The 25,168-nt window shown below is 43.9% G+C and overlaps 1 protein-coding gene across 11 annotated transcripts; it reads left to right on the top strand.

Annotated features, from left to right (window-relative positions):
* Positions 1–547: 547 nt before the first annotated feature.
* usp2a (ubiquitin specific peptidase 2a) lies at positions 548–24,975 on the top strand. 11 transcript variants are annotated; one of them, XM_048264480.1, is made up of 14 exons: positions 548–737; positions 2,649–2,743; positions 6,148–6,926; positions 18,305–18,355; positions 18,857–18,980; positions 19,112–19,223; positions 19,464–19,574; positions 19,839–19,903; positions 20,011–20,114; positions 20,418–20,498; positions 20,866–20,944; positions 21,174–21,281; positions 21,378–21,498; positions 23,488–24,975. In XM_048264480.1, exons 3-14 carry the CDS (start codon positions 6,192–6,194, stop codon positions 23,570–23,572), a joined length of 1,776 nt encoding a protein of 591 aa, XP_048120437.1. In that variant the 5' UTR covers positions 548–737; positions 2,649–2,743; positions 6,148–6,191; the 3' UTR covers positions 23,573–24,975. The 11 variants fall into 11 exon arrangements, with proteins under 11 accessions (XP_048120437.1, XP_048120440.1, XP_048120441.1 ...); XM_048264483.1 differs by lacking the exon at positions 548–737 and adding an exon at positions 748–779; XM_048264484.1 differs by lacking the exon at positions 548–737 and adding an exon at positions 1,007–1,247.
* The last annotated feature ends 193 nt before the right edge of the window (positions 24,976–25,168 follow it).

The raw sequence follows: 25,168 nt of genomic DNA, 5'->3' as shown, positions 1-25,168 counted from the left end.
TTTAAAGCAAATGTAACACTCATAATAAAATGTGCAACATAATTTAGGACTGACTGGTTATTTTATGAACACCAACGTTAGCCTGGTCCATTATGTTTTGTCAAACGATGAGCTACCACTAGATGACAGAAGGACAGAAATCAGTAATTTGTAGGCGGTTGCACAGGGCGTTCTAATGGTCCAAAAATGGGCTGGAAAAGCCCATTATAATCACTTAACTGTATAGGCTACTGCAGTACACACATTGGTTGCTAGTGAAAGTGGAAAAAAAAACATATGCAGGTAGAAGCTAGACCTAGTTCAGCCATTACGACAAAAAACTGCATTATGTTAATATTAAAAACCGGTGATGGTTAGCTACAGTTTTAGTCAAAACCAAAACTACTTTATTCTTCTGGGTATATAACTAGTTTTTGACTGATGATTATACCTTTCGCTTGCCAACCAGGGTGATTGTGTGGAAGGCGGCGATGGTATTACGTCAGAAGCCAAGCGTAAACCAATCATCCCAAGGAATTGGCAAAGTTACGTCACATTTAAAGAGATCCGTCATTTAGTTACAGTGTGGAATGTAACGTTGGTTACTACAAGGACAAACACAGCAAAAAATAGTAGAATAAAGCTTCTATCAGTAAATTAAACTGTTTGCATCATAGTGAATACCCTTATTTGGTTAATCGGTTGGATTGTGACATCTCCCTGCAAGAAGAGAACAGGATGACATCTCACTGTGAAGGGTAGGTTGCTAGCCGGTTGCTAACTGAAGCTATCATAGGAAGGTAATATTACAGTGGAAATTGTGGATGAAATTTCGAAAAGTCTGAAGTTGTCGAATAGTTGGCTAAAAGAAACAAATTATTTGTGAATGAAAACAGACAGCTTTCGCTTTTGTCGTCATTGTTCTGACCTGTAGCGAGCTAGCTGGTGCTGGTTCTCACTTGCATACCACCGTTGACTGTCAGCAGTCATGAATTTCTATTAGATGGCAAGTTATCTAACTCAGCAGTACTCCCACCCTACGTTTTAGTTACCGTTTCCTAGGCGGCTAACTCCAGTAACGAACAAACGCCAGTGTTGTAAATTAATGTTAGCTAAGGTTTTAATCTAATATCCACAATATTGTGGCTGATGTGACGTTACCGCGAATTTCTACCCGTGGTCCTGAAACTAGCTAGACTACGAAATAGATAACGGGTTCTTAGCGCGTCAGCTAATGAAAAAAAGAAAACCGAGCTAGCTAACATTGGGTGAGTATAGTTAGCCAGTATAGCTAATCTGCTTTGCTACTGAAATCAGTTTTTGCTATTATGATAGAGTTAAAACATTATGTCATGTCAAATGCATGTTCATTGGGGTTTGACAAGTTAGAGTCTTGCTTCAAATCGACTATCACTGCCAACTAAGCCTTCATCCAAACTTAACTCCTAAATTAAATGTCACTGGTAATGTTAACGGTAAAATCTTACCAACTGCAGTTTCTGTATTTCCCATGTCAAAAAAAAAGTTTGGCTCATAACGTTAGTGACTAAATTAAAGTTATCTTAATAGCGTATTAGTCCATTTGAGTAGTTGTTACTATGAAGGTATGGGGAGCTAAGTATGTGTTTTAAAACAGTAAGATTACAGTTTATCCTACATTAATGCCATTGGCCGTTCAACACTGCTCCATTGAAAATTGAACATAAATGACACTGCCAGTGCTGCACATCGCTCTGCCCATAAAAAGCCTCATGCTGTCTAGTCCTTTAAGAGCGTAGGTTGGAATGCCAGTGAGTGTAGTGTTACCCACAGAGGTCATAGGCAATTGCTATATTTACCAGCCTTGTAATATGATCTTTGGTATTCTGGATGGCTGTGCGCATACAATCCCTCCCTGGTCCACTCACTCTAGGGCCACAGCCTCCATACAGCACGCTTGTCCACAGAATACAGAACACTGGTGAGCCAGTTGTACCGTTTTTACCTGCTTGTTGTTGCTCTGGCACATCCATTTGTCTGCACTGTATACCGTTTCAAAGGTACCAAGCCTTACCAAATAAGGGATTACATAGGCTATGGTATATCTGCGCTTGTGGTCAGAGCCAACTTGTAATGTTCATTAACAGTGGCATGATGGATTGTTTATCTGAGGATTTTTCCAGAATGACTGACCCATACTGTTTTGATGCCACGTGTATCCTGTTCTGAAAGTCTTACTGTGACGTGTAATTTAGGACTTTGCAGTGATTCATGATCAGTACACTGATTTGGAGGAAACACTCTTAAGGGACAGGTGGTGATGAAAATTGTAAAAGTGAAAAAATATGCCTATCCTTTCAGTTTATTCTTTTAAAAACGTTTTTAGAAGTAAGGCCTACTTTTCTTTTTTTGTTATTAAAGAGTAGCCTAAGCTACAACTTTAACTTCAAGTTTAAAGCTTTTTTGCTAATAACCTTATATTAAGAAGTGGCTGTAATAAATCAATGAAAAGGGGTATACGTGGGCTATTGACAGAAAAAGGAGGAAGAACCAAATGCTATTTATTATTATAATAACTGTCCTGCTGAACTTTGTCTCGTGTCTTGCGAAAAAGACCCCTGAATCCGACCCCTGAATCAGTGAGTCTGAATGTTGATCATCATGCTGATTTTGTGTCTTGTTCTCTGCAGGTTTGAGCTTTAGTTGAATGTAAGTGCACTACAATGAGCTGCCCTCTCTCCTCTGCTCTCTGCTGGGACTGAGAAGCTGTCTTCACTTACGGCAGGTACCTGAGCAGTCAACACAACACACTTGCTATTATGGCTGTAAATAACAATCATTTTCATTGCCAATAAATCTGTTGATTATTTTCTCGTTTAATTAATTACCGGTAGTTGATTAATCAGTAAAAATGTAAAAAAAAACATTGTGAAAAACTGTTTGTTTTCCCAAAACACAAGATTTTGTCCATAAATGCTTTGTTTTTGTCCACACACTAAATATACTTAGGTTACTGTCAAAGACGAGTAAGTAAAGCAGAAAATATTAAAGTTTAAGAAGCTGCACACAACAAAGTTTGAGGCATTTTCCTTGACAAATGACCCAAAGCGATTAACCGATTAATTGAAAATAGTACATTATTCATTTGATAGTTGATAACTTATCGATTCATTGTTGCAGGCCTACTTTCTATCTGTGTTTACATTCTGTAAGCTGCACACTTTTATCCATACTATCAGTTTTGGACTGGAAACACAGTTAGCTCAGTGCTAGCTTTGTCATACAGTACTTCTGTTAGGTGATGTCATTATGTGACGCAAGTGAAATTGCTTGTTTTGATCCTACTCATTACACATTGCTATTGGATTGGGAAAGCGGAACTTGTTTGTTGTTTTGGCATTTGCCCATACTCTGGTATAAATAATACCTCGGTTTAGAGGAAAGAAGTATAATGCTTGTGAAACATCTCTACCCTACAGTGATTTTTAATTGAATTTTCACCTCAGGAACAGTGTAACATAGATGCATAGGATTGCAGGTTCTACTCCATTTCCTGCCCTCTTTGTGATTTTTCTTGTGCTCACTGGTTGAAAAGTGCTATAAAATAAGATTTGTTATTATTATTATTATTATTATTATTATTGTTAATTCTGATGCAGCTGCGAAACTACCGTAGATACAAAATGGTTTTAAAAGTCTTGAAAATGAACCAGCATACTGCCTCGCCACCTGTGCCTGTTGCTGTGGATTAGAGCAAAATGTGCTCATGGTAACGTTATTAGATGTGGGGGCTCTATGTGGTTATTAAAGTGAGTTTTTTGAACAGGGCTACTGACAGACTGGTGAGGGTGGGAGGCCTAGGCGTCAGCCCAACCCTCACATTTCAGGGTAAATATAGCTGTGCCTTAGTCCCCCAGTGCGGAAAGCAGAAGACATATTCAGAATTGTGCCCAGTAGACAAAACTGGCAAAGTATTCTTACGCAAGTGTCGACTCTTCACATGAAACATTATTTTTGCCTATACATACAGGCTGATCATTCTTTTATCATAATGACACTTGTAGATGTCTCAAATGAAGGTGTTGGAACTGGTTGTGGCGTAGACAGGTCAAGTGCCAAAGTGCTGAAGGAGTTTATTTATGGACTCTGCAGTGATAGTCGCCACGGTATCGTGCGGAGAAGTTTTGCCACGGGGTAGCAAGAGCAGGAGCCCCATTTGTGTGTGTGTGTGTGTGCCTGTCACAGACAGCAAGCCCTCTGTCTGAGTACGCCAGATGTCTGGTGCTGGTTAGAGCGCGGCCAGAGGTGCGGCCACAACCCTGAGTCAGCCTCGGCTGACCGCACGGATGCCTCAGTCCCCCGCCGCATGGCTTCACCTCTCTCGCCGGCCTCCACGGAAACCTCATGCTGAGCAAACAGTCTTCAGGGCACTGTCACCAGTGTTATGGCGCTGCCAATGTGCAGCACCCCATCCTCACGTTGCGCCTCGTCCCAACCTCGCTTAAGTGTTTGGCAGCCACAAACAGGCCACTCAGTCTTCGACAAAGCCAAGCCAACATGCCTGTACTGACTGCTGTCTCTGTGTGTCTCTACAGCGTCTCAAATGTAAAGTACTGAGGTGGAAGAATCCCTCAGAATGTTCTGTGATCGTAGTTGGCATTAAGACATGAGATCACATTTGGCAAAACTGATGTGTCAGTTCTTTATGTGCCAAGACTAAGCCAGACTTGAGGCTATTTGATTGCTGACTGTTTCCCCCCAAAAGACACTGGATTTTTAAGAAAAATAGAACTTTGACAGATTATCCTTACTTGACCTTCTGTTTCAGTGGGCCAGCAAGCAAGCCAGTGTGTACTGCACTGCCCTGGTTCACAAGGGAAGTTTTTTTAGTCATCCTGTGACTAGTGCTCCCTACTGTTTAGTATTAAACTCCATATGAACTATGTTTTTCGTGTTATCATATGTTGAAGTGGGTGGTCTGTACTTCACTTGTAGGCTCTTCTCCAGATGTCCATGTTTGTGGTGGCTTGATCGTACTGTAGGTCTTCTAAGCATGCAGGACTCATAACAGCATAGGTATGAGTGAAAGTAGTGCTCCCTAAATACTGTGGATACGGGACGCATTGATATTGGTGCTTAAAGCTGTTGCCTCAGAATTTAGGACAGAATCCAAGATGGTGTTGTGTGTTTGTGTGTGTGTGTTTGTGTGTGTGTGTGTGTGTGTGTGTGTGTGTGTGTGTGTGTGTGAGTGTGTGTGTGTGTGAGTGTGTGAGTGTGTGAGTGTGTGCGTGCGTGCGTGTGCAAAGGCTTTGCTGTGAATGCTTAGTGGGGCTCCAGGCCTTAGACTTGCCTGCCGTTGGGCCAGAGCAGCAGCGACGCAATGGAGCCGTGTGCTTTGGACTGCCTCCAGCATGCTGCCTACTCCAGATCTATGTGTTGAATTATTGATGTCTCTGTGGTCTGAAATGAGGCACGGCAGGGAGAGAGAGTATGAGAGGGAGAGAGTATGAACGAGAGAGTATGAGAGAGAGAGAGAGAGAGAGAATAGAGTGGGAGAGGGAGAGAATGAGGGAGGGGAGGTGAGTGAGTGAATGAGAGACTGAGAGAGAGAGAGAGAGACAGAGAGAGAGAGAGATTAAAGAAATAGGAGCCTTTCAGCTGAACCTAACACGGATCAACAACACCAGATACTTTTATTTATTCAGATGCTGCACTGCCTTGTGAACAAGACCCTGTCTCTCTGCGAGAACAGGCTGTGCCACCTTAACATCCAGTTCCTCTGCGGGGACTTGCTGGCCAGATAAATAGCTGAACAAATATGCCTGTGCTACTGTTATCACAGTTGTGTTATAGCAGGCTCAATAGCAGAGTAGGGATAAAACAGTCAAACTGGACAGTTGTAGAATAAATATTGACAGATATATTGAAGATTTTAGGCATATTATTATTTTGTTTCAGAAACATGATGCTCCCTCGAGTCTAGATCAATACTACATTAGATCCCTTACTATATTGGTATAACTGTTATATTGTTATAAGAATTGCCAGGCCAGGCCTACAATTCTTTTGGTAGGTTTGGAATAATTTTGGAATGTATCCAGTTTTTAACATGTGTGAATTGGTAAAGCTGCCATCTGTTGCAAGGGCTCATCTAACAGCCTGTGTTTGTTGTTGATTTCTCTGTTGCAGTCGATGCAGTCTGCTACTGCGAGGCCAGTGGCTGAGTCCCCAGCATGTCTCGTGTGTCCTCCACGGCTAAGCGCTATGGCACCTCCTATACCAGTCACTACAGCTCATATGGCTCCTCCCTGATGCCCAGCCTGAGCTCGTACAGCGAGCGAGACAAGCTGCCCTACAAGAGCTCCTCGTCCGGCTACAGCTCGTCCAACTACCTGAGTTCCAGCCGCACGCGCAACTACAGCAGCTCGTCCGAGCCCGACAGGGGCCGGCCGATCCCGCGCACCGACCTGCTGGGGGGCCGCCGCAGCGAGAGCCTTAGCCGCACGCCCGTCAAGACCTATGGCAGCTCGGGCCTGAGCGGCGGCGCCGGTTACTCCAGCTACAGCTACTCGTCCCCCACGCAGTCCAGCTACCTCTCCACCTCGCCGCCTGTGGCCAGCGCCTCGTCCACCGCCGCCTCCTCCTCGGGCATCTCGCTCAGCCGGCGCAGGTCGGTGAGCCAGAGCGACCTGTCGCGCGACCTCTCCCTGCTGGGCCTGAGCGAGTCCTCGTCCAGCAGCAGCAGCCTCAGGCAGGCCTACCGCAGTCGGGGCAGCGAGGCGGCTGACTCCTATGGCACCAGCAGCACCAGCGCCCGCTCCAGCTACGGGCTGTCACGCAGCTCCACGCAGGACGCCATCAGTAGTAGCAGCAGCAGCAGCGGCCTTAAGAGCAGCAGTGGCCGCTTCACCTCCTCCTGGGAGAGGAGCTCCAGTGGCCGCTCCAGCTCTCCATCACGTGACTCCACGGTAAGACAAATTTGCTTAGGAACTTTGCTTTGTTTCTGCTGAGGAACGGATAGCTGCAGGTCTCTTTTATGACCTTTAGAGGGCACTATAGACCAGTGGGCACAGGTTGTGCCTCCGTAGTGTGATTTTTCCCCTCAGTGAGTGTCTTGGTATCAGCTGACCTTCTATCATAATGATAAGAGGATAGCAAATATAAATAGCAAACTGATGATTACTGACACAGCACCTGCTGTTCAAGCTTTAACACGCACATGAATGTCAACAGTAGAGGAGTGGTAGTGAGCTGTTATCAGAACTGTCCTACAGGGTGGGCTGATAAATGATTACTTCATTGATATCCCTTATCCAGCAGTCCCATAAACCATGTGGAATTGTAAAGCATAGCCTAGCCTAGTGTTCATACAAGAAAATCTGTATAAACAGTGGACATATTAGTCTGCCTTAACTGCAGCTAATTGAAGTAAGCTAATTGAGAAAGCCGAGCACAAACAACAAAATGAAGAATCAAAATGATGGCAACAACTTTGTAATAAATGAACAAAAACAGCCTTAAAATGTGAATGTGATTGAATCTTTATCAGGTGTTGTTTTTGTGTTGCTTATGTATTAAATCGTAGTATCTATCATAGTCATAGTCTGTTGTTGTAACTGGCTCATGAGATGTGTAAGATGGTCTAAGATGGTCTAAGATGGTGTCAGGTGAATATTGGCGACTTAAGTCAGTCTGTTGGTACTAATAATAGGCAAACTACGACTGGGTTGGTCGATGTTCTTTCTTGTTCACAGAGCGAATGGACTCACGGTATACAGGGTGCTACTGCTGAGTGCAGTAGTTAGTGGTAGATTGTGACATTTGCTTAATTTAATAGCTGTCTAGCCATCCACTTAAACATGTGGCTGGAAGGAACATTGATTGACAGGAAGTTTCTGTTCATCCTCCATGCTGGGCAGCATGTGAGTGGCCTGCATAGACAGCCAAGTGTGTTTCATGGTGGAGACTCTGCTATTGTGCACACGTGCACTCTGTGTGTTCTTGCTCTTGTTCTCGTTCTTCTTTCTTTCATTCTTCTTTTAGAATGCCAGGTAGGTGCACTCAGCATGACTCCATAAAATGAGGAAATCTGGTCAGACTGTCAAAAAGCTGTTGTCATTAGAGCAGAAAAGAGGTTTTGGCCTCTCACTGCCGCTAGCTCCACTATTAATTGGGCTGAGGTGACTGACGTTGAACAGAATGTAACTTGATCAAGCACCAGATTTGTGCACTGAGCTGAACGGCGAGGGGAGTAGAGCCACGGAGTGTTGTGCTGCGGAGGGTGTTGTTATTCTGGGCACGCCGGATAATTTCAACGTCATTACGAGCCACTGGTCGTCTTATTTGGGAGTTCCAAAACATTGCCACAACAGCCCAAAACAGCTCAAGTGGGTCTTTGCCCAGACTGATGATCTGTGACTGTTGGCAGTATCTCGGGCTGGGTCAGCATAACCGCATTAACACAGTTTCTCAGCCATTTTAATTCTCCCAGCCTCCATGTCTGGCTGAAACGGTGTCATTTCATTGCTTATTGAATTAGCTGGTGCTTTTCTTGTGGAGTTTTTATCTCAAGCAAAGTATTTTTGTGTGTGTGAGTGTGTGTGTTGTGTGTGCGTTCGTGTGTGTGCGTTTGCATGTTTGTGTGCGTGTGTGTGTGTGTGTGTGTTCACATGCTTTGTTCTCCTCATGTTCAGGATCATTGCCTCTCAGGATGTTTCTGTTCTCCTACGTGGTATAGTGACTCCCTATTAAACCTAATATGATACTATCACAACATTTACACACTGAATGTAATGTGAAAAATGTGTGAAAATGTAATTTGTGTGTGGAGAGAGGTGGCATTCATCTCCCCTCAGCCTGAACTGGGCCTGCGTAAAAAAGCCACCAGTACCGGGCAACCCAGCTCCCGTTGGCATGGAAACCAACACACTCTTTGATGTTGGCACTTAAATTGTAACATGATGACAGAACATTCTATCCTGCCCAGACGTTTTATGCTTTTGGCTGCAGGACACCGGCTGAATGGCAGCCCTTGTATCAGCCTCAGGAATGTCCGGTGTAGAACAGCATGTTGTGTCCTTGTATCTGCACGATTGTTTAGGTTCTTGTGGCAAACTCGGGTATTTTATCATTTAGAATCTGAAAACAATGTGTTGTGTTTTCAAACACTTTCACAGGTGTTGTAGGTGTCTGAAAATATAAATTTTTCGATTGAAATTAGAAATACTTCATGTGAATCGATTTTAAGACTACAAATATGGTAATCAATAGTTTTTTTTATAGCTGTTCTAGCACCATGCCAAAGGTTCAGGGTGAATCTGCTTCTGTCAGGGTAATGTGCAGCAGGCTTTGACCTGATGGGAAGTTAAACATTTGCCACATCAGAGGCCTTATGATCAATTGCTACAGAAAGCATCTGCTCCCTGCACCCCTCTCTGCACTCTGCGCTGTCTTCTCTTTGATTTGAGTGCATTGCTCTGTACTTTTCCACCCTCAGGCTCACCGTGTTCTTCCTTCACTCCAGCTCTTCCACATAGACTCTTCCACATAGACAGTCACTTTCTTCCTTTCACTAAAGCGTGCGCGCACACACACACACACACACACACACACACACACACACACAGACGTGTAAGCACACACACACTAACACACACACACAAACAACACCCAGATGCACATGTACTGAGTGGTGATGGAATCTGTTCCTGAGCCGTTTGTTGTGTACACAGGCCGGGGTCACAAGACTGGCTGGAACACGCTGCTCTCTCATTTACACCTCAGCGGTTCCTCTCTGTCCCACCGGCCTCGTGCACCCAACCCGGGGCGCAGTCGCCTACGCTGGAGACATGTTTTCCCAGAAGAGAAGAGGCCTCCTTATGAGGTGCCCATGAGAGAAGCCTGTTCCTCTGACTGTCTACCAGCATGAGGATCACTCATCATGGTCTGGTGACAGAGCACAGCTGACTGCTGAAGTTTATGTCACAGCATTGTGTAGTGTAATACTTTGCCGGCATGCACGGTCCGAGGGTAATATGCTGTTTGAAGGCTGGTAAACAGAAATGTCAATAGGTGGAAGGATTTCAGATATGAGTCGCTGTTTTGCATCAGCCATTTTGACCACCAAAACAGATTCTTTAGCAATCAAAGTTAGGAGCAAAAGGCAAGCAGGCTGGTAAACAAATCAACTTTTCCAATCAGGCCAACTGGGTTCTGTATTTGGGAAGCAGGCTTATGTGTACTCTCTGCAGGATGAAGCTAAAGTTAGCCTCCTTATTCTTAGCATTCTTCACAGATGGAACACAATTAGTATCACATTCAGCAGCCTTGTTTGTTGTCGTGGACATTTTCAAAATTAGAAGATGTCATTAAAGAACGCCATTAAAGACTTTTCCCATCATGGCAGTGTAGCTAAACAGATTAAAAGGAAAATTATGAGCAGAGCTGAGCTTCAACTGGTTCAAATGTAATAACCTGTCCAAACCAGTCTGAATGACAATAAGAATACTTTGTCTTTAATTTTAGTTATACACACTGGGAAGACATTAAATTCCTTGCACCATTGAATGTGGATTTCCCTTGATGGCCAGAACAATTAATTTGAAGATATTCTAGTAGTTCTTCCACTGATACAATAACTGAATAACCTGAATGAAGTGGAGACAACAATCGACGGTGTCAGACAACAATCACTTTGTGCTATATCAGTTACTTCATGATTTGACCCAGTGACCAAGATAGGTATTATTGTGGGTTACAAAACAGGTAGGCCTATAGCTGACATATTTACACACAACACTCTCAGGTGTTGAATCCTTTATCAAAGAGAAGCTGGCTGAGTGACCACCCAGCCCACTGCCTCCATGTTGAGACATATCTGACTTGGCGGTACCTGTTTCCTGAAAAGATCGTCTATATAGCTCACCTTGTGGTTATATGCGGGCGGCTGGTCCATGAATTGTGTCAGAATTGTCTGGCCAAATACAGGTGAAGTGCATTGTGTGTGTCGCGTCCCCCACCCTCTCTGGTTTATACATGTAATCACGTCTCAATCACCAAGTTACGCTGAAGGTACTTTCTAATCCTGTGCTAGTATTGTTGCCGTGAAAAGAGCTGCTTAGTATACCTGAAGGCTACAGCCACACCAGACCAGATTAGACACACTGGCCCACTTTTTATCACTCACCGTGCACAAGAGTCTTAAATGATCAAACCTCTCAGTCCAGGGCTATTTTTGTACTGTACTAGATACATGTGAAATACAATAGAATTAACAGTTCCAGAATAACTGAAAGAAATGTGTTAAGAAATGCACATTATTAGGCATTTTGTTGTGTTTATTAATTAGATTTTTTATAAGGCATCATCATCATCTAAAGCAATGGATTCCGTTGATCCATGGGATAAACCCTTTCCCGGAACAGTCGTTTGTATGTCGCTCTACATCCTCTGCATCGTGTTCGTCACAGAAAATATAAATCAAATGCCGTTTAAGTGCATTCATGCATTAAAAAGGGTAGATTCATGTAACATGTTGAGGTGGGTGACGTCGTAAAGCATGGAGGCAGCGCCTGACGTCTTTACTAAGCTGTTGTGGGCGTGAGCTAAACAGTAAAAAGACATGACCAGATTTGCGTGTTTCTGGATTTAAGGTCAGATTCGCGAATGCCTAAGAGACAATGCGCATGGCGAACTTCACGTCAAACGGGAATGTAGATATCAGTGTAACTAGTATGTTTCGGCATTAGTTTTCGCTTTTGAAATATAATTTAGAGAAAAGAAACGTGACTTGATTTACATTGGTAATATAATATTTTTGTCATGTGTAAGGTCGCCTTTTATGATTTGTCGGTTTTTAAAACGTTGCTGTTTAAAAGCAGCCATACAAGCTCGTCTGTTTATTTTGTAAAATTTTGAGACAGCCCCAGAGAATAACGGAAAGTAGTTCGTGTCATATAATACGTAAGTAACTGGGTGCGTTTATTTTTCACGTGGAGCGCACATCTCCGACATCGTTCTCAGCATGCGACAGTCATACACGGTAACCATTCCTGAGGATCCACCAGCAACCGCTTTTCCATTCCTGAAGCAAGACATGCGGCGAAAAGGCTCCTCTGTCTCCGGCTCGGTGTTAGTGTCCACTTTTGTGGGGCTTCTCATTAATCAAGCTAAGGTAAGGACTCAACATAGTCCGTGTGGGCGAATTGTTAAATGAGCAATGCATTGTAAACATAAAATATCCGCACTGGACGAAATGTGCTTTATTCTGCTCTGGAAACATTGCAACTGTGTATGGAAAAATACATGTTGAGTACCTCGATCCGCTTTTCCACTGATGGTGACACTTTCGAAAGCAGAGATCAGTACACAGTACACCCGTTAAGCCGCTGGAAAGGATCAGCTCACTGTTAGGTCACTAGCTGTTATATAACAATAAATTAATTTGAAGATATTCTAGTAGTTCTTCCACTGATACAATAACTGAATAACCTGAATGAAGTGGAGACAACAATCGGCGGTGTCAGACAACAATCACTTTGTGCTATATCAGTTACTTCATGATTTTGACCCAGTGACCAAGATAGGTATTATTGTGGGTTACAAAACAGGTAGGCCTATAGCTGACATATTTACACACAACACTCTCAGGTGTTGAATCCTTTATCAAAGAGAAGCTGGCTGAGTGACCACCCAGCCCACTGCCTCCATGTTGAGACATATCTGACTTGGCGGTACCTGTTTCCTGAAAAGATCGTCTATATAGCTCACCTTGTGGTTATATGCGGTGACTGGTCCATGAATTGTGTCAGAATTGTCTGGCCAAATGCAGGTGAAGTGCATTGTGTGTGTCGTCCCCCACCCTCTCTGGTTTATACATGTAATCACGTCTCAATCACTAAGTTACGCTGAAGGTACTTTCTAATCCTGTGCTAGTATTGTTGCCGTGAAAAAGAGCTGCTTAGTATACCTGAAGGCTACAGCCACACCAGACCAGATTAGACACACTGGCCCACTTTTTTATCACTCACCGTGCACAAGAGTCTTAAATGATCAAACCTCTCAGTCCAGGGCTATTTTTTGTACTGTACTAGATACATGTGAAATACAATAGAATTAACAGTTCCAGAATAACTGAAAGAAATGTGTTAGAAATGCACATTATTAGGCATTTTTATTGTGTTTATTAATTAGATTTTTTATAAGGCATCATCATCATCTAAAGCAATGGATTCCGTTGATCCATGGGATAAACCCTTTCCGGAACAGTCGTTTGTATGTCGCTCTACATCCTCTGCATCGTGTTCGTCACAGAAAATATAAATCAAATGCCGTTTAAGTGCATTCATGCATTAAAAGGGTAGATTCATGTAACATGTTGAGGTGGGTGACGTCGTAAAAGCATGGAGGCAGCGCCTGACGTCTTTACTAAGCTGTTGTGGGCGTGAGCTAAACAGTAAAAAAAGACATGACCAGATTTGCGTGTTTCTGGATTTAAGGTCAGATTCGCGAATGCCTAAGAGACAATGCGCATGGCGAACTTCACGTCAAACGAATGTAGATATCAGTGTAACTAGTATGTTTCGGCATTAGTTTTCGCTTTTGAAATATAATTTAGAGAAAAGAAACGTGACTTGATTTACATTGGTAATATAATATTTTTGTCATGTGTAAGGTCGCCTTTTATGATTTGTCGGTTTTTAAAACGTTGCTGTTTAAAAGCAGCCATACAAGCTCGTCTGTTTATTTTGTAAAATTTTGAGACAGCCCCAGAGAATAACGGAAAGTAGTTCGTGTCATATAATACGTAAGTAACTGGGTGCGTTTATTTTTCACGTGGAGCGCACATCTCCGACATCGTTCTCAGCATGCGACAGTCATACACGGTAACCATTCCTGAGGATCCACCAGCAACCGCTTTTCCATTCCTGAAGCAAGACATGCGGCGAAAAGGCTCCTCTGTCTCCGGCTCGGTGTTAGTGTCCACTTTTGTGGGGCTTCTCATTAATCAAGCTAAGGTAAGGACTCAACATAGTCCGTGTGGGCGAATTGTTAAATGAGCAATGCATTGTAAACATAAAATATCCGCACTGGACGAAATGTGCTTTATTCTGCTCTGGAAACATTGCAACTGTGTATGGAAAAAATACATGTTGAGTACCTCGATCCGCTTTTCCACTGATGGTGACACTCGGAAGCAGAGATCAGTACACAGTACACCCGTTAAGCCGCTGGAAAGGATCAGCTCACTGTTAGGTCACTAGCTGTTATATAACAATAAATTAATTTGACTCCCTGTAATCGCACTTGTGCCTCACACTCATGCGTTGCATTTTATATAACTATGTCAACAAACAGAATCATTCTCTAGAATATCATAAGTATCACATCACAGTGCTGTGGTTTTAATGTTTATGGCTTCTCAGGAATCGTGGTGGACAGTTTGAAAGAGTCTAAAATGGATAGGGTCATCATCAGCAGTTATGTATTAGCTAACTAGTAACACAGCCCATGTCTATTGTGAGTGTTTGAGCTCAGGTAATATAACATAGCCATGCAATTTTGTCATTAGGGAGCCATAGAGGCCTAAATGTTTTGATGTGTGTGGGTTATAATAGGCCCTCATTTAGTGCCCCAGAGCCCACTCGAGCAGCTGATGCTGGCTGTGATAATGAAGAGGGAGAGATGAAAGGCTGCGGGCATTAGCCACACGCTGTGCTAAGAGCTGCACAGCTGTCTCTCCGCGTTATATAACAAGAGCCGGCTCGCTGTGGAAATGCTGATGGAGGCTGGAGATGTGCTGCTTCCTCCAAGCATCCACACACACACACACACACACACACACACACACACACACACACACACACACACACATGCACTTGCACACCTGCTTCACCTCCTACATAGTGGATGGTTTGCATGCTGAAGGAAGAAGGTGTTCAATGACTAGGGGCCACATCACACTGCCATTTCTATTATCTACCTGTATAATTGTGAAAGGAGCACAAATCCAAATATAACTTGTAAATTATTACACCTATTGAATTATAACAGCTTATCAGGACAAACATAACATGCATGTTATTGTGTGATGTATCCTAGTGCAGTGCCCAGTGGTGATTGGTCCTTGTTTTCCGAGACTTTGTTGTCTGGTCTCTTGTTGCTCCACCTCTGCATCTGTGCCCTGCCCCAGCTGGGTGTGTTGATGGTTTGACAGCTCCCCTGCGAATGTGAGGCTGGGCGAGGCATCAGGAGCAGCGGGGGCCGCAGCCTACGCCACTGGGCTTCAAATTGTTGTTTTCGAGCTGCGAGCAGCGTGAGGAAGGTCAGAACTGAGTGTTCTTCGGCGCTCATTCAAGACCGCTGCCAGCTAATTATTATTCCGCGTTCCACGGAGCAAGGTGGAGCTGGACACCTTGCGCATCACAGCAGGCTAAGGTTAACTCTGTCCTCGCTCAGCTCCTGAGTACCTGTGCAAAGACGAGCCCCATCTCTGATGTTACCTGTATAAAAAAAAACTCCTTTTATTAATGTGATATTAAAGTCTCTCTAATCTAGCATTAGACTGAAATGAAAACTCGTCTTCATTCTTTAGTGTTAGGCTTAACTGCTCAGTCTGCTTTTTGAACACCATTCATGTGGTTTAGGCCATTCATGGTGAACTCACTGCTTGAGGATCATGAATGTGGATAGGAAGGTACTTGACGAAATGGGTCAAAGTATTTAGCCCATGCGAAGGGTCAGCAGTTGCTAAGTTGCTGCTGCACTTAATCCGGCAGCTACCTTTGATCAAGGCTGGAGTTGCGGTCCGCATCTTACTCTCGGGGAGCCCGTTATAAAAGCAGGATTAGTCCCTGCTCACCTACTCCCGCCGGGGACTTCAACACTGTGACCCACTTCCGGCGACGAGGCGAGAGAGGGAAAGAGTGAGGCAGGAGGATTACAGAGCAGTCGTGCTACTGCTCTAATTAAGTCTCAACAAAAAGCCCTGAGTATAGGCATTGTCTTTCATTATTTACACAGTCTCTACACCTCCTAAATGCAAAATAAATGTTCTCTCGGAAGTGCTTAAAAGTACTCCATAGCTTTGTATTTTCCCTCTTGGTTCTGTAGCCAGCGTGATAGTCAGCTGTGCTTTTGCTCCGAAGCCATTAAAAGATCAAATCTTATAAGCATCACTGTGAACTCATAATCATACAATTACTTATTTATCCACAAGTATTCTTCACAGACCATGCTCCTTTGAGCTTACTGTATGGAGTACTCTACTATGATTTGGTCATTTCACCCTTGCTGTTTGTTTCACAATAGAAATAGACCTTGTTATAACAGTGTGGTAAAAGAGTAGAAAAATAGATTACCATTATGTAAAACTAGGGCTTAACCATTTGGTGTGGCCTGGTGTGTTAATGCATCCCAGCTGTTTATCGGCCTAATTCATAACACAAAGACATGGGTGTAGAGCGCACAGGGGATTTTAAGAGACCGTAGTCTTGAGACATCACAAACAAGCACTGCTACCCAGCTGACATGGTGTTCTGTTGTAATTAACAGTTTGGCCCAACTCTACCCGCCCTGGAGCTTGTTGTAGCTTGTCAGTCACACACTCATTAGCAGACTCCACAAGCTGCTTGCTCATGAACTCCTGGAACAGCCTCTCCCTCACCTGCACCCCCTCTATAAACAACAACTTAGACATTACAGTCATCATCACATGATTGTATTTACTGCTTGCCATGTGTATGCGCAAGTGTGCTTTGTGTGGTGTTTCACCGTTACAATGTTCTAACCACCTTGTCTCATTTTTGGAATAAGCCTGGTGCTTCTTGTTTCGGAGTGCGAACGTGTTGATTTGGTTTGGGCTCGGGGGTTGGGGGGGGCTCACAGAAATGGAGCTGGCTGCTGGAAGCTGACAGCACTGGCTGGGTGTCTTTTCTCGTCGCTGCTGTGGCGTCTGTGACGTGCGTGAGGCCGTCATCTCAGCGGCTGGTGCCAGCGGAGGGGCTGCTATTTTGGGCGCTGATGATATTACTCAGCAGAGTGCCGCCGATTCTGACGGCCATCCTGTTTTTGAAAATCCCAGGAGACAAGCATGCCCTCCTGACAGAGGCTCTGTATGACACAGAGCCTCCTCATCACACAAAGGCATGGGCTCAGATTTACAAGGGGACTTGAGTGACAAGCACTGACCGTTCCGCACACCGCCAGCTTTCAGCCCATTTGGTTCATTTTGACCATGGAATGCAGAGAGAGACGGCTTTAGGTAATCCACAGTTAATTAAACTAGTTTCTGGTGGATAAGGACAGATGGTGGGTATTTTTTTTTTGCATAATGTAAAATACCACAGCTATTCCCAGCTTTGTTCACATAACTAGATAAGCTAAAAGGGGCCACCCATCACCTCAGCGCTCCGTTTCCCCCTGAGGACCCAGTCGTCCCTGTCCTCGTCGCTCCCGCCAGGGGTGCACGCAGCAGCCAGGTGAGGGCCGCTGCGGAGCGCCCGGGTCACCTCGTTGTCAGATTGAGTACCGGCAGAGAGCGGGATCGCCTTTCCTCTCTCCAGCACGCGGCAGCACATCACCCCAGAAAAACAACACGGTGTCAGGTGACAGGCTCGTCTGTCCGAGCGCTGTGCCATTCTCTTTGGAATCGTTTCGCAGCATTTTAAGGTTTGGAGAGCCTGGCAGCAGAATGGTCAGCTGGGTTGCCTGTAATTCTCCAGTAGTCTAAAAGTCTCGGTCTGAATTTGTGCAATTCTGAAGCAGGCTTAACTGGAGGGCCAAAATGACGTAGGCCTAATCGCAGCTTGCTTGTTTGTGTAGGTAGATTACAGTTCCTGGAGTTACACATGTTTGTAGTCATTTTGACCATGAGTTCAAGCACGGACTCAGCCTACCTACCCAGTCTCTCATGTTTGCCCAAAGAGGGGTAGTGAACCTGTTATGACCCTGTAGTGTCAATGCGGTCAACAGTGGAAAAGGGTTTGGTCTATAAAATGTTTTCTACATTTGGTACATATGTTATAAATAAATCATAGAGACATAAATGAGTTTATAAATGAGTCATACAGTAGAGACATGGCTCTGGTTGAACCTGCCGACTCATCAGACTATGATGAATATTTTAAAATGAATGACTGTATGACTGATGCTTATTATTGCATATTATTATTATCAGAAGAACACACTTCATAGAATGAATCATTTTTGTGTTTTGTGATGCAATATATTTCATATATTTAATATGTGTATATAAAAGAAATAGTTGATATTGGAGAGTTTCTAGTCATGGATAGATGCATTTTGGCTAGAACTAACTCTTATATTTTGTCTTTTTTTCCCACACCAGAACTCCAAGAGTGCCCAGGGCCTTGTAGGGCTTCGTAATCTGGGGAATACAGTAAGTAGAGACATGTATGATCTTCATTCACTACCCAGATACGGAAAAGTATGTCTTCTGTAATATCATGAGCCTTTAGTTGTAGGCTACTTGCACCTTCCTCCATACTGCATCAAGTGCACTAGCCTGCATTGAATCACACTTTCTCAGGCTGTTAGCAAAATCAGCAGCAGTGGGGTGTTGTGCTATCGCTTACACATTCCATCAGCTATTTTCATATGCAAAGATTATTTGTCATGCGATCTCCCACCCCAGGATGCGTTTAGCTGGGGATGGCTTTGCCAGGCAACAGGCTGAGGAGGATCCAAAAATAAATCATTACTCAGTTACCCAGTCAGGAGCACCCAGTTTATTTCACTCCAGACCCAAGCTCCCGTTTTTGTATTGATACAGAACTCTGTTTATTGATAAAGAGGCAGAGCCAGTAGCAGGCTGCTTAGGCCTTTAGCCACGGCCTCTGTTGGGTCACTCTCACCTCGGTCTCCCCATCTCTCTCCACAGTGCTTTATGAACTCCATCCTTCAGTGTCTTAGCAACACTCAGAACCTGCGTGACTACTGTCTGCACAACTCCCACCGCAGAGACCTCAACAACAACAACCGCACAAACACTGCTCTCATGGAGGGTGAGTCGACACACACTCGGCTCACACATCACCCTGGAAACACACACAAAAGTATTAACCTGTCCCTTTCTGTGGGGGGGGGTGTTTGCGGTCTCTGACTGTTGTCATGTCTTGTCTTCTGTCCTTCCCAGAATTTGCCAAGCTCATCCAGACTCTGTGGACGTCCTCAGGTAGCGAGGCGGTCAGCCCGTCTGAGTTTAAAACTCAGATTCAGAGATACGCGCCCCGATTTGTGGGCTATAAGTAAGTTGACTAATGCTTAATGAAGCTAGATTAGATTTTGATTTGCCGATTCAATCCCTATGCAGTATGTTAGAAGCCTTTGGCTATTGTTTGACAGTTTCATGCACCAATTACTAAGGGGTCAGGCCAATGTTCACTAGGCCAATTTAATGAGATTCACAATCCCCCTGCCCGTCAAAAAGTTAATGTTGTTTGTGAAAGATGTGCCCTGAAATGCTAATGTTGTTTGTCCGCTCTCAGTCAGCAGGATGCCCAGGAGTTCCTCCGCTTCTTGCTAGACGGGCTGCACAACGAGGTGAACAGGGTGACGGTGCGGCCGCGGGGCAGCACGGAAGACTTTGACCATTTGCCGTGAGTGTCCCTGCCCCCCACCTCCATCTCTGCTCATTAACCTATCCAGCCTTTGTCCTGAGCTCTGGCCAAGTCAATGTTTACTGTGGCCCAGGCCACAAGGCAGCCACTGAGCTTTAGGGTGGCGTGTGTGTGTGTCTGTGTGTGTGTGTGTGTGTGTGTGTGTGTGTGTGTGAGAGAGAGAGAAGAGAGAGAGAGTATGTGGCTATCCATCTAATTGTGTTTGTGAGTCCCTTGACGTTCATCTGTGCTCCTCCTTGACAGTGATGAAGAGAAAGGGAAGAAGATGTGGAGCAAGTACCTTGAGCGAGAGGACAGCAAAATCGTAGGTAAGTGGCTGTTACTTTTCCTCTCTACCCTCTGGTGTCTGCTACTGCCCTGAGGTCTGTGTTGTGGGTGTGTAATGATTCTAAGGAGGTATGCCTCTGCTTGGCAGATGTGTTTGTCGGCCAGCTAAAGAGCTCATTGACATGCACTGAGTGTGGCTACTGTTCCACGGTGTTCGACCCTTTCTGGGACCTCTCCTTACCCATCGCCAAGGTCAGTGCATCTGCTAACACACACACACACACACACACACACACACACACACACACACACACACACCACACCAAGGACTTACATGCTGCGAGTATTGTGACTTCAATATCAAAGTATTGAGAGAAAGAAAAGAAAAAACTGACTCCGATTCTCCTCTGTTGCTGTGTTTATATGTGGGCTTTATGTTTGTTCATGTGTACGTTTGCGTACTGGTATGTACGTGTATGTACGGTTGCTTGTATGTGTGGGTGTGTGTGTGTGTGTGTTTTATGTGTGTCTATATGTGCCTGTGATTCTGTCCAGAAGGGCTATGGAGAGGTGAGTCTGATGGACTGCATGAGACTCTTCACAAAAGAAGATGTGTTGGACGGAGATGAGAAGCCTGTAAGTCTGACCTATTTGCTTGTTCTGTTATAGTAACTCTACATTCTGTCACTTGTAGCTACATGTACGCTTTTAAAGTAATAATCCACAGGAGGGAATGTTGAATTTGAAGATGGTTATTTGAGATTTTGATTTTATTTGCTCTCCACCCACATCTGGGATACCAACACAAGTATTTTGTGTTGCCTAGCAACTTACTTTAGCTCTGTAAATTAAAGAGTTCCATGCAGTGCCACTGTTATCACTCATAGAGTGTATTTTGTTCCTTCAAACTACTCTACTGGAATTCAGTGTTTTGTCAATGTTCTTTTGAACTTCATTGGACCAGGCTAATTCATTTGTTTCTTCTTTTTTGTTGAATTTCTAGACCTGCTACAGGTGTAAGGCCAGAAGAAGATGTACAAAGAAGTTCACTGTACAGAAGTTTCCTAAAATATTAGTGTTACGTATCCTTTCTGCATATGAATAACTAAATGTGCTGTTTATACTTTCACAACATACGACTACATTTTTATCATTGACTACATTGTATCCTTATATCCTTGTATCCTTATCATTGACTACATTGCAAGTAGTTAAACTGATCTAATATGTGAGTAATGGAGCTTGTCTCCTGGTTTGCTCCAGGGTATTCTGTTGTAGATGCATTTGCCTTGACTGGTTTGCCTCCTCCAGATCTGAAGCGTTTTTCTGAAGCCAGGGTCAGAACCAGCAAACTATCCACATTTGTAAACTTCCCACTGAAGGACCTGGACCTTAGAGAGTTTGCCTCTGGAAGCAGTGGTGAGTTTTATCTCCAGAGAACGGACTTTAAAAATGCCTTACTTTTATTGTTATTGTTATCTTTCCTATTTCTAACCCATCTCCCTCTGTCCTCAGTTGATGCAGTCTACAACCTGTATGCAGTGTCTAATCATTCAGGCACCACCATGGGAGGCCACTACACAGCCTACTGTCGCAACCCCACGTCAGGAGAGTGGTACACATTCAACGACTCCAGGTAAGAACCTCAAACTCTGTATATCTGCCTGCATCAGGTCTCCCCTGAGAATGATTAACCAGGAATGTCCATGCTCACAAAAGGCTCACCTTTGTGTTTGGACCTAATATTGGCTTTTGATAATATATTACTTGCAGTAAATTCTACTGTACTCTATCAGTTCTATTTTACAGTAATTAAGCACACGTCCCAGGACACATGCAAACTTCTTTGAAGTGTTTCATGAAGTAGTACTTAATAATCGTTAACAGAATTTTACATGAATTCAGTCAGGCTTGAACACTGCATGCATCATGTCACGGAACTGCTCGTGTTGATGTTCATTTCGGCGGCCATTGTAACCAGTTAAAGCAGCCACATTGCCTCTGTCATATGCGTGTCTCAGGCAAGGCTTGAACGTGCTGTAACCACATCCCAGCTAAATAGACGGGGCACCTATTTTTTTCCCGCTTGACATGAGTGGTCCTATGCAGAAATACTTTGAAAAGACCATAAATACATTGAAGAGACCATTGATGGTCATAAATTGTGTTTAAAAGGGGAATGTGGAGGCTACATGTGCACTATAAAGTAGCAAAACCTGCATGTAGGTTATTACATTCTGTTGATAACAGTTAACAGATGTTAACAGAAGTTAACAGAACATTAGGTGAAGAACTGTTGTTTTTCTCTCTCTCTCTCTCTCTCTCTCTCTCTCTCTCTCTCTCTCTCTCTATGGCAACTGAAGGCAAACAAAATGATTTGTGTACCTGCTTTCTGGAAACCACTAGTCTGGTCTTCATTTCAGCCCATTAATGTTGTTCATTGTGGATTTATGACCATTATCAAAGGCAAACTTTATAGAAAGATAATAACAGTTCTGCACCTGTGCCACTTCAGGGACATTCCTAGTGTGAACACACACACAGAACTGTGCCGCAGCAGGTACGCAATGAATGCCATTCCGCAAATGTGACAGAGGCAATGTGTCCTCGCCGTCAGAATGTCCTCCTTGAGAAGATTGTTTGCAAAAATGTTTCAAATGACCTTTCACCTGCAGTCATAGCCTGTGAGGTTAAAATAGGCGCAGTATCTCTTTTAACTATTTGCAACGCCAAAAATACACTTTCTTAATTTAAGTAGGAGAGCACTCTCCGTGCCCTTTATCCACTTTGCACGTTCCTCTGTGTGTTTCCATGTAGCCACACTTAAGAGCTCCTCAGGCTTTTGCTCACTGGAACGTGTCTGCCATCTCACACACTGTTCCCATGTCACTGTGTTGTGACATCAACGAATAAGGAATAACCACAAATAAATAATTGATTCAACTGAGAATCGGATAGTGGTAACCTATGACGTTAACACGTTTTGACCTGTCGGATGAGCCAGAGAGGATTTAAACGGATTCTTAAAAGTACTCGTTTCCCAGATCCCATGGCAGCTTATGCCATGTAACCCCATGTCAGTGTTGTTCTTTAAAGTTTGTTGCCTCCCTCTCTTTCTTCTCTCTCTCTCTCTCTCTCTCTCTCTCTTCTCTCTCTTCTCTTTTTCTTGATTCTTTCTCTCTGCCACTGCTGCTGCTCTCACCTCTCTCCCACTCACCACCTCCCCAAAGCCTCCACAATTCTCTTGGCCATCTGTGCCGCCCACCGACGCTCCACAGTGCCCATTCACGTCAAGCCAATAGCGCCTCATGATGTGCTGGGTTTGCTGTGCTTCAGGGCTGCTGGTTGGATGTGCTAGGACATAGTCCAGGGAGATTTAGATTGCAGTCCAACATCCTACACATATTTCTGCTTTACTGTGATTGTCCCAGCCCATCCATTTTTCTTTTGAAACCGAGAACAGTTTTAAAGATTGGTTGTTGCTAGCATGCTTTCAGGTTTTTGTGGACATTATCTGAGATGTATTTACTTACTCTGTTCTCTGGTCTGTTTTTGTTTCCCTATCACTTTCACTCCCTCCCCTCTCTCTCTCTCTCTGGCTCTGTCTCTATTTGTTCTCTTATAGGGTAACGCCAATGTCCTCCAGCCAAGTACGCAGCAGTGATGGCTACGTGCTGTTCTACGAGCTGGCCTCGTCCTCTCGCATCTGAAGGGGCTCACGGGTGGGGCCGAGACGGCAGCAGAAACGGGAGCACAGGACCCTGGCCCCTTGGGGCACATCACACACACACACACACACAGCAGAAACAGACACGCAAGATCACGTGTAGAAGCACACACGCACACACACACGCACACACACACACACACACATGCACACACACACACAAACACACTCAAGAGGCTATTTCCACCCCCTGCAGAGAAGGCTGGAGCTCCCTCTGCTGGCTACCTTGAGGAATAAAACGAACCTGCATCTACTCCCCTCTCTCGATCTCCTGCTCTCTCTCCCAGCTTTTTGGGGAGTAGTGTAACCAGAGGAGGCTGTTGGTGGCCTGTTGAATTTGTGTATGTGTGTGTGTGTGTGTTGGAGATAGTGAGGGAGTGTGTTTGTGAATGTGTGTGTGTGTGTGTATGTGTGTGAGGGTAGCACACGGGGTAATCTTCAGGCAGTAAACCCCCTGGAGGCTCCTTCTCAGAGTCCCCCCTCTATGCACTGCAACAGAACTCTCATCCCAACTGCGCCTTCTTCTTGTTCGAGATCGCCTCAATATTAAAGACTTGTTTCACTTTTGAAGTTTTATTTTATTTTACTTTTTTTGTTTTTGGATCTTTTGTTGTTGTTGTTGATTTTTTTTTTAAGTGTTTGTACCCACCCCACCCCCCTCCCTTCCTGGAAGATGGAACTGTTACCATGCTCCTTAATGGAAGTAGGGAAAGGTTGTGCCCTCTAAGCAACAGACTTCTCTCCAGGTGTTATGAAACGACTGACAGTTTTTCTCTTGTATACACTCCTGTATTTATCCTCCTTTCCCCCTGACTACCACATCTGCTTTTCTTGTGGACACTTGTACATGTGCATGTTGTCCAGAAGACCCATCACTCCTCCCTTTTCTTTTTTTGCTCCTATTTTGCCCATCTCTCCTCCATATACTCTCTTGAGGGCAAGAGGGAACAGATCACATGGTACACCTTGTAAAGTGTTTTTTCCCCTTTCTTTATTTTTCTTCTTCTTTTCCTTGTCAGTGTGGCTGCTACTGATCTTTCTGAAATGCTGTGAATGAAAGGACAATCCATTTCCAAACAATAATAATAATATTCGTAATAATAATAGTCTTGACAGTATGGACTGGGTTGTCCTTGATTTCATGCCATTGAACAACATGGATAGAATGTTTGGAGAAAAAAAAACACTATCTGTATATTTTTATATATGATGCAATATAGAGAATGTACTATACAGTGGTGCTGAAAATGACCCCGTACTGTTTTCAGTTAATTTAAATGGTTTTAAAAAGAAAGGGTATTTATGCTTACAGCTGATAATGTGATATGTCACACTTTTTAACAGTTGCAGTCAAAAACATTAATAAAAATTATACATATAAATAAACATCTTTGTCTCCCTCATAAAACATCAGACCTGGAGCATGGGACATCTCTGACTGTGTAGCTTGGTTAGGATTATGGTTATAGTTATGATTATGGGATTTGGCAGATGCTTATCCAAATATATATATACAAAAACCATAACTTATAAGAAATGTTTAACTAAGTGCATGCTGAACAGATATGCCTTTAGACCC

This window comes from Alosa alosa, chromosome 15 (genome assembly GCF_017589495.1).
Source record: "Alosa alosa isolate M-15738 ecotype Scorff River chromosome 15, AALO_Geno_1.1, whole genome shotgun sequence".
Classification (NCBI taxonomy): Eukaryota; Metazoa; Chordata; class Actinopteri; order Clupeiformes; family Clupeidae; genus Alosa; species Alosa alosa.
The sequence above is the reverse complement of the archived record's forward strand: the minus strand, read 5'-3'. Positions and strand labels throughout refer to the sequence as shown.